General features: G+C 43.7%; 1 protein-coding gene across 1 annotated transcript in view; it reads left to right on the plus strand.

Moving 5' to 3' along the window:
• LOC135511854 (probable methyltransferase TARBP1) overlaps window positions 1-10000 on the plus strand; it is a 48962-nt gene that overhangs the window by 34419 nt on the left and 4543 nt on the right. Inside the window, exons 23-28 of the mRNA XM_064933344.1 lie at window positions 327-538; window positions 1229-1310; window positions 1509-1680; window positions 1967-2152; window positions 8105-8229; window positions 8642-8778. Coding sequence (XP_064789416.1) covers window positions 327-538; window positions 1229-1310; window positions 1509-1680; window positions 1967-2152; window positions 8105-8229; window positions 8642-8778 — 914 coding nt within the window. The remainder of the gene's footprint in view (window positions 1-326; window positions 539-1228; window positions 1311-1508; window positions 1681-1966; window positions 2153-8104; window positions 8230-8641; window positions 8779-10000) is intronic.

Below are 10000 nucleotides of genomic sequence, written 5' to 3' on the forward strand. Positions count from 1 at the left end.
TATCTCTCTCTCTCTGTATCTCTCTCTCCATCTCTCTCTCTCTCCATCTCTCTTTCTGTCTCTCCATCTCTCTTTCTGTATCTCTCTCTCTCTGTATCTCTCTCTCTCTCTCTCTCTCTGTATCTCTCTCTCCATCTCTCTCTCTCTCTGTCTCTCCATCTCTCTTTCTGTATCTCTCTCTCTTTCTCTCTGTATCTCTCTGTCTCTCTCTGTATCTCTCTCTCTCTCTCTCTGTATCTCTCTCTCTATCTCTCTCTCTCTCTCTCCCTCTCTCTCTCTCTCTCTCTCTCTCTCTCTCCATCTCTCTGTCTGTATCCCCCCACCAGGCAGTACAGTGGCGTAAGGCCCTGGATGTTATTCTCCAGTGGTGTTTCAGTCATAACTTCAGTGTTCGTCTGTACGCCCTGCTGGCCCTGAAGAGGGTGTGGGGTCTGGAGGGGGCGAGGGCCGAGGCCGAGGAGGGGGCGGATGGGCTCGGGGGGCTGGCCACCGTCGTTAAGGCCTGTCTGCACCAGGCTGAGGCCATGCAGAGTACTGGGTGAGTGAGTTACATATGAACTAGGATTATTATGTTGCCAAGGTTGCCGCAGGAATCCCATTCTAAAATTCATACAGTCACTGTACATCTGTACACTATTCATAACATGTATACACGCATGACTGTAAGTCTCTTTGGATAAAAGTGACTGCTAAATGGCATAAATTACTAGAAGTTGCTTTTAAAAAATGTAACCAGGCAAGTCGGTTAAGAACAAATTCTTATTTTCAATGACAGCCTAGGAACAGTGGGTTAACTGCCTTGTTCAGGGGCAGAACCACAGATTTTTACCTTGTCAGCTCATTGATTCGATCTAGCAACCTTTTGGTTACTTGTCCAACGCTCTAACCACTAGGCTACCTGTTGTTATTAGTGATGGAGGAACCACACTTGGTTATCTTAGCTCCATTGGAAACTGTGGATATTGTTATTGGGCTCCCGAGTGGTACAGTGGTCTAAGACACTGTATCTCAGTGCAAGAGGCGTCACTGCAGTACCTGGTTCGAATCCAGGCTGCATCACATCCGGTTGTGATTGGGAGTCCCATAGGGCGGTGCACAATTGGCCCAGCATCGTCTGGGTTTGGCCAGGGTAGGCCGCCATTGTAAATAAGAATTTGTTCTTATCTAACTTGCCTAGTTAAATAAATACATTATTGGACTCCTATAACTACTGTATATCTCTGTACAGAAATGCCAGTAAGAACTGGACCAGGATTCAGGACCACTTCTTCTTTGGTGTCTTTCATCCTGTTCGAGACTATAGTGTGGAAGTAAGACACTGTATTGTTGATTGATTGTGTGAATTTCAAGTATCAAATGTTTTTGTATGTGAATCTTTTAAAATCTCTTGATTCATTGTAATTTGACCTAATTGCGTTGGGTCTCTAAAAAAACAAATGTACTGAGTGTTGATTGAGGAGAGACGACGTGTGTAAACTGTCCCTTTTCCTCCCGTCTCTCCCTGCCAGACCATATTCTACACATTCCCCAGCCTATCAGAGGTGTTTGAGGACGAGTGGATTCCGCCCTGGAAGTTTGAGAAGTTGGTGGACTTCTCCCAGAGTGCATCTCTCCCATTGAGGAACCCTGTCCCTGACCTGAGCCAGATTCAGCCTGGAGACTGGATCCAGCAGGATAAAGGTGCATTCCCCTGAGGGGATAAAGGAAGTTGTATTGAACTGAAAAGGGTATCACCACTAGATGGCAGCAGAGACTGTACCCAACAGACAGCTACTCTGGTTAAAGTGGAGATCACAGCTATTCAACTATTGGTCTGAAGTACTGATGGTTCTCCTTTCTACCTGGTAGTTAAATGATCAATTAATGAAATCGATTGGCCAGGTCCCTGACTTTATAAGTGTTCTGGCCCTCCAGGACTTCAGTTTAAAAGCCATGTTGTAGATGCCTCAGTGTTGTTGTTTGTTAGGGGATCAGGATGGTGAGGAGCGCTGGGCCGAGGTCCAGAAGAAGATGACCCCCTGGAGGTTGGGGATCCAGGAACAGGAGCCAGAGCTGGGTCTAATGCCCCAGCAGAGAGTAGCACGCCTGGGAAAGCTGCACAGTGCCCTCCTGGTGGTTGCCTCGCTCATAGACAAGCCCACCAACCTGGGAGGTTAGTTATTTATTTTCTATTTACCGGTAACCTCTATTTATACAGGTAAGTCAATGCTGAACAACTTGGTACAGGATGAATGTTTTAACCTTCATCTGCTGATCTCTCTGGGTTCCATGTGTAACGGATGTGGAATGATGAACCATGTTCACATGATGAGTAACCTTGCTTGAGACCTGAAGACTTGTGTTAGCTCCCCAGGCTTGAGCTCAAGGAGCTAACACAGTCATGTAGTGTTCAGGAGACCCCAGTTGGAATCCAGTCGGTCACATATGAACCCACAGCCATTTCTATCTGTATTGTATTATTTTCCATTAGCTACCCAATATACTTGGTGTTGCTAAGCGTTGCCATGCAAACAGACAGCAGCAGGCAGCACTACATAAAGTAATCAGTCCTAATCAGAGTTTGTCTAAGGAGCACTAGCACTGCCTCATAACAGACTCATGTTCCCCACTGGGCTGCCGTATCGCTGGGCTGCCGTATCGCTGGGCTGCCGTATCGCTGGGCTGCCGTATCGCTGGGCTGCCGTATCGCTGGGCTGCCGTATCGCTGGGCTGCCGTATCGCTGGGCTGCCGTATCGCTGGGCTGCCGTGGGCTGCCGTATCGCTGGGCTGCCGTATCGCTGGGCTGCCGTATCGCTGGGCTGCCGTATCGCTGGGCTGCCGTATCGCTGGGCTGCCTGCTGTCTGTCTATGTAAGCCTTATGTTGATTTAAATGAGTTTATACAGGAGAAGACCTATTTTATCAACCAATATTCACATCTTTTCATTTAACTACGCAAGTCAGTTAAGAACAAATTCTTATTTTCAATGATGGCCTAGCTACTACCATTAGGCTATTAAATGATGCTAGCAAACTGGCTAGCTACAGTGGCTAGTTAAGATTTTTTTTAACTCGAGTCAATAGTTACTTTTTCTGGCGAGTGGGAGTAATGTATCATCGTCATCGATGAACAAACAAAGGCATACCCCATATCTGTTTAAAAATTGAGAATTTTCGTGGCCAAAGTTGACGTTTAACGTGAGATCCATTTTAGGACCATACAAACACTGTTTTATGTTCTAGGTTTCTAACCGTGTGTCAGAGCTAGAATAGCACCTCTGCAGGATTAACAATTCAACTCGCCCCTGCCTACCCAATGGCAGGTCAATTATTCCTCCTCATGAATCCCTACAGATCTGATAGATGCCGCTCTGCTTTACCACTGAGCTAGTATACAGCTAGGCACTGTCCCTCAACAGTAAAGGCCTTAGAGTAAAGTGGGCTATCCTAGAAGTGGTTAACACCTACTGTAATGCGGCCATTTCTCAGAAGGGGAATTTTCTCTTGCCTAGACAGGACGCCCACCTCAACCGCACGCGTACCTCTTCCTGCCTCCTCCCTGGCTGTTCTGACCTGGGGAGCTAGTCCAGCTAGCACCCTTAGGATACTACATTATCATTAACTTTTAAAACATTCCTTTCCAGAAATGAACCTTTCTCATTCCACTCAATTCTAATCTTACTCCAACCTATTTTATTACTCCCATTACATCTTAAATGTCCAACATTTTAAACATTTCATCATTTAAACATAACATTTCATCATTACACCATGTCAATATCAACCTCATCCAAGACTCTTAAACATGTTCCGGATATACTGTACCTTAAAAACAACCATCATTATAACATTCTTAACCATTTTACTGCATTTCTTTAATCACCCTTTAATATCTTCCACTGTATATTTCCCAATGTTGTCAACCTTTTAACATATTTACCCTTTAATTATTATTTTATAGAATTCCAGTCCCAATTCATTTCAAATTTGTCTTATTTTCTTTAATCAATGTCAATTCTCTCTCAACGTTCATTCTTCTTTGTGCTCCATGTGTGAGTGAAAGTCACTAAAATGTCACAGAGAACTGGGCCTTGGACTGCTATTCTTGACACCTGAAACATCTCTTCTTTCATAGTTCTCCTCACTCCTCCTCTTGCCTCTGTCCTGCTGGACTGAAGGAGAACATGCTCAATAAAGTGTCTCGGCATAATGGTCACGTAGAGGTGCGTTAGAGATTGAGCGATTAAGGTATTATTGAGCCAAGTCTTTGACTAGAAAGGGTTCCTTTTCTTTGAGTGCAGTAAAGAATGCAGCTTTGACGTGTGGTCCACCTGAATTCAGTGCCTCGTATATCACTCTCATCTTGGCCTGGCGGGTCAGTGCAGCGCTGATATTTGCATTGATCTCTTCACCGATCATGCCCTTCGTGAAGAGAATATCTGCTATGGCAAACACATTATTGACTCTTTGAATGATCTGTGGTCTGAATTCATCAACAAACTCAATGTCTCTTGTGGATGAATCATCTCTGTATTCCTCTGTTCGTATTTCAGCTTTCCATGCAGATTCTCCCTTCTCACCTATCAACTCCATCTCAAAGTCCTTCGCAGGGTCCTTTATGTACACTTCAAAGTAGTTTGGCCTGGTGCTTCTCAGCTTGATCTTTTCTGGCGTAATCGAGGCTGGACACGAGGTCTTGAGGGTGAAGCGACTCCCCTTGCGAAGGGACGTCTCCGGCCTTGCCTTTGGAAGTCTTAAGAACCCATAGGACCTCTCCTGGGCCTCCACCTCCCGTGCTAGAGAAGGATCCCATCGGATCAGATATGTGTGTAAGGTGAGGAGTGCTCTGGTGGACCTAAATATCAGAAGGTCACAGTGCACTCTCCAATGCAACCCACGTCTCAGTACCAAACCCCTGCCAGAGAAGGAGGGACGAAGCAGTTTGGCGTGGAACCCCGTCACCTCATCCACTTCTTCCACAAGCACTCTGTTGTCTTTCACATGTAGAACCTTCATGTCTTCTCTCAAGGAGGATTGTGGGTAGTCTGGATCTATACAGACAAAGTGTGGCAGACTAATTTCCTCTAGTTTGCCAGAAATCATTGTGATGTCCAGTAATGGACCTCCTTCTTCAAACCGCATGTTGTTCAGAGTGGCCCTGTGAGGCTCCCAGGAGCTGAACTGGTATCGCAGACTGACTTTGCTCTCACATACCCACCGCAGCCCTGATAAGATGCACTCGTAATGCCCTGCTGCAGAAGAGTCGAGTGTGTAGACGGTGGTCTCATCCTCTGTAGACACGGAGGGTTCAACCTGAATCCAGGACATTGAGCTCTTTATATGGTTGCAATTCAAACATTCCTTTGGACAATGGGTTTTAAGGCCAAACTCTTTTTGGAGACACATATTTGACTCTGAATAGTTGACTCCAATCTCTTTGGCCAGTTTAGTGATGATTGTTCCTACTGAATCCAGTGCCTTTTTGTACAACTGTCTTATTGTTCCAGTGATGAAACTACTACCATCCTTTTCACCAGGACGAAGTTTGTCCATGATCTTTGTATGTATGACTTCAAGCCTATCTATCATTAAGTTCTGTTGTTTTAAATCGCGTTCGATATTATCACCGAGAGACAGAAGAAGTGAAACTAAAGTCTTCAATTCCTGTTTACTAGGTTCTGCCCTTTCAATTACGTTTGAGAGCTCATCAAGTTGTGACAACTGGGGTAGCAGAGGATTTGACTGTTCAGGACTGTTAGTTTCACAGTTCTCAACATCTTGATCTTTTGATGTGGCCATTTTCTCTCCAAAAGGGGCAATCCGCAGTGGCTACATCCACTTTTGGACTTATAAAGCAGTAATGTTCTTGCTAAGCCATTGATTCTAGAAGAATATAGTTGAAAAATAACTAATGAGCTTAGTTCAACTGTCGTACCCCATCAGAACCCAGAATATAAGCTTGCTTTATGGCAACATTTGTTAACATCGTAATTGTAAACAAACACGGTATAGCCTCAAAACGTGAAAAAAATAATATCCTCTGGTATGTGTTGTCAGGTGTAATCCATTTACTACAGGAAATGTCTAGCCAGTTTCCCTTTTTATTGTCCAAACGTCACGTTGTGAATTTGCGTTCCTCTCCCAGTCTCAGTTAGTTCCACTCCTAACAGACAATTAATTAATGTCCAAATCAACAAAAGAAAGACATGAGAGAACTGCTGTGAAGTAGCCTTTCCCGCTGCAAGAGTTACTTTCAGTCTTAAAATGGGTGTGATCTGTGGACTGTGATTGGCTTTAATGCAGTCACATGGTCTTTGAGTAAAGGTGGATATTTTTAAGGTGGATTTTCAACAATATTATATTTTATACAGGGTGGCTATCACAATGTTAGATTTAAATGTGAATTCCTAAGGCTGCAACTTGTGCATCCCACAGAATCAAAAAGCTGACGAGTATCTGGTTAAATAATCACATCCTTATTACACACGTCATTAAACCACACTGCAAAATATGACTTTTACAGTATTTTATGTGCTGATCTGGGCTATTTTGCATAAAGAAAATATCGCTCTATACCTGTAGCATTCAGAATAATTGAAACATTTAAATAATGATTGTGTAAATCATTGTGTTTTTGTTTGATTTATATTTCTGTGTGTGTGTGCATGTCGTCTGTCTTCCATTAAAATTGACAAAAATAGCTTTTTAGCAACAAAACAATCTCAAGCAATAATTGTTATAGGACTGGGAGTGGGAAACTAATAACTAGCTGTTATTGGCAGAGAGGTTTGTTATTGGTCTATTAACTAATTAAACTTAATCTCGACCAATGCAAAACCTGCTGATTAGAAAGTCCTTTGTAGATTGTATTTTCAAACAGCAAACGTTTTCACACTTTTACAGTGTTAGTTTTATCAGGTGACACAAAACACAGGAAAAACAGAATTTTGACTGCACTGGGCCTTCTTAATAAAATATCACCTTAGACCTGTAGCATACAAATATCTGAAACATGTAAATAGTGGTTGTGTAATTGTTTGTTAATGTGTACATACATGTGTGTGTAGGACATGTGAGCTCTTTGGGGCCAGTGGCCTGTAGATAAAACATATCGACCATTAAACACTGAACTAAAATATAAACGCAACATGCAACAATTTAGTCAATTGAAATAAATGAATTAGGCCCTATTCTATGTATTTCACATGGCTGGGAATATAGATATGCATCTATTGGTCACAAATACCCTAAAAGAAAACTCCAAAAAACAGCTTCGATCACGAACTGCAATCAGATCAAGACCAGGATGAGGATGACGAGCATGCAGATGAGCTTCCCTGAGGCGGTTTCTGACAGTTTGTGCAGCAATTATTTGGTTGTGTAAACCCACAGTTTCATCAGCTGTCCGGGTGGCTGGTCTCAGACGATCCCGCAGATGAAGAAGCCGGATATAGGAGGTCCTGGTTTGACTTGGTTACACGTAGTCTGCGGTTGTGAGGCCAGTTGGATGTACTGCCAAATTCTCCAAAATTATGTTGGAGGTGGCTTATGGTAGGGAAATGCACATTACATTATCTGGACATTCCTGCAGTCAGTATACCAATTGCGCGCTCTCTCAAAACTTGAGACATCTGTGGCATTGTGTGACAAAACTGCACATTTTTAGAGTGGCCTTTTATTGTCCCCAGCACAAGGTGCACTTGTGTAATGATCATGCTGTTTAACCAGCTTCTTGATTTGCCACACCTGTCAGTTGGATGGATTATATTGGTAAAGGAGAAATGCTCACTAACAGGTATGTAAACATATTTGTGCTCAAAATTTGAGACAAATAAGTTATTTGTGCGTCTGGAAAATGTCTGGCATCTTATTTCAGCTCGTGAAACATGGGACCGACACTTTACATGTTGCATTTATTATTTTGTTCAGTGTAATATGTGTTGGACAGTCTTTGACAAGTCAGTGATAAACACTTTCGCGCTCTCTCTCTGTCTCACTCTCTCCTCTCTCTTGCGCTCTCTCTTTGTCTCTCTCATTGTCTTTCTCTCTTTGTCTCTCTCGATGTGTGTGTGTGTGTGTGTGTGTGTGTGTGTGTGTGTGTGTGTGTGTGTGTGTGTGTGTGAAGGTCTGTGTAGGACGTGTGAGATCTTTGGGGCCAGTGCTCTGGTGTTGGACAGTCTTCGCCACGTCAGTGATAAACACTTCCAGGCCCTGAGTGTCTCCTCTGAGCTATGGCTCCCCCTACTGGAGGTAGGTAACAACACTTTAGTAGCCTAAACCACAGGTGTCAAGCTCATTCCGCAGAGGGTTGAGTGTCTGCAGGTTTTCGCTCCTCCCTTGTACTTGATTGATGAATTAAGGTCACTAATTAGTAAGGAACTCCCCTCCCCTGTTTGTCTAGGTTTTACTTGACAGGAAAAACTAAAACCAGCTGACACTTGTCCCTCCTTGGAATGATTTGGACACCATTGACCTAAAGTCTCCAGTGCTGTAGTGGAGGGTAAATGCACCTTTTTCAGTGCAGATGTAGAGGAAGGAGGACAGCTGAACACTCTAGGATATTGAGATGTTCACCAAGTTCATTCACTCTACTGTGTTCAGCTGACTTTTTAGCCAGTTAAAAAAGTGTTAACATAACATCATATATTTGTGTCTCTACCAGGTGAAGCCCGTAGAACTAGCTGACTTCTTGCAGCTGAAGAAGAGGGAGGGCTACTGCATTGTGGGAGTGGAGCAGACAGCCAATAGTCAGAGTCTAAAGGACTACAAGTTCCCTGAGAAGACTCTGTTACTGCTGGGGTAAAACCACTCTCCTGTAGGACAGCAGAGCACATTGTCATGTCCAGTTGTATATAACTTTGTGTCATATTGGAAGTATTTTCTGCTTCAACAAAAGCCATGACATGACATGCAATTATTCACTAACAGACAAAACCACACAAATGAATAATCAATGCATGACATAATTATTGCACATCAATTCATTGACTTGACTGTATAAACACACATGTACATACACAGCCATGGCCGGGACTGTCTCACGGGTCAGGGAGGAAGATGACAAAGCTCTTTAATGGAATCTCAGTTATGGAGTGAGTGTTCCCCTGGGTCCCGATCAGGCAGACGCACAGCTCTGCTTCCTGCTGCCGTGAGGAGACATGCCCAGGCATGCTGGTCTCTAATGGGTGCTCTGTGGAGGGAAGAACAGGGAACACACGCTCCAGCCATGCATCACATGCACAAATGTATGTATGTATGTATGTATATACAGTGGGGAGAACAAGTATTTGATACACTGCTGATTTTGCAGGTTTTCCTATTTACAAAGCATGTAGAGGTCTGTAATTTTTATCATATGTACACTTCAACTGTGAGAGACCAATTCTAAAACAATAAGTATTTGATCACCTACCAAACAGTAAGAATTCCGACTCACAGACCTGTTTTTCTTTAAGAAGCCCTCCTGTTCTCCACTCATTACCTGTATTAACTGCACCTGTTTGAACTCGTTACCTGTATAAAAGACACCTGTCCACACACTCAATCAAACAGACTCCAACCTCTCCACAATGGCCAATACCAGAGAGCTGTGTAAGGACATCAGGGATAAAATTGTAGACCTGCACAAGGCTGGGATGGGCTACAGGACAATAGGCAAGCAGCTTGGTGAGAAGGCAACAACTGTTGGCGCAATTATTAGAAAATGGAAGAAGTTCAAGATGATGGTCAATCACCCTCAGTCTGGGGCTCCATGTAAGATCTCACCTCGTGGGGCATCAATGATCATGAGGAAGGTGAGGGATCAGCCCAGAACTACACGGCAGGACCTGGTCAATGACCTGAAGAGAGCTGGGACCACAGTCTCAAAGAAAACCATTAGTAACACACTACGCCGCCATGGATTAAAATCCTGCAGCGCACGCAAGGTCCCCCTGCTCAAGCCAGCGCATGTCCAGGCCTGTCTGAAGTTTGCCAATGATCATCTGGATGATCCAGAGGAGGAATGGGAGAAGGTCATGTA

This window comes from Oncorhynchus masou, chromosome 24 (assembly GCF_036934945.1).
Source record: "Oncorhynchus masou masou isolate Uvic2021 chromosome 24, UVic_Omas_1.1, whole genome shotgun sequence".
Lineage (NCBI taxonomy): Eukaryota > Metazoa > Chordata > Actinopteri > Salmoniformes > Salmonidae > Oncorhynchus > Oncorhynchus masou.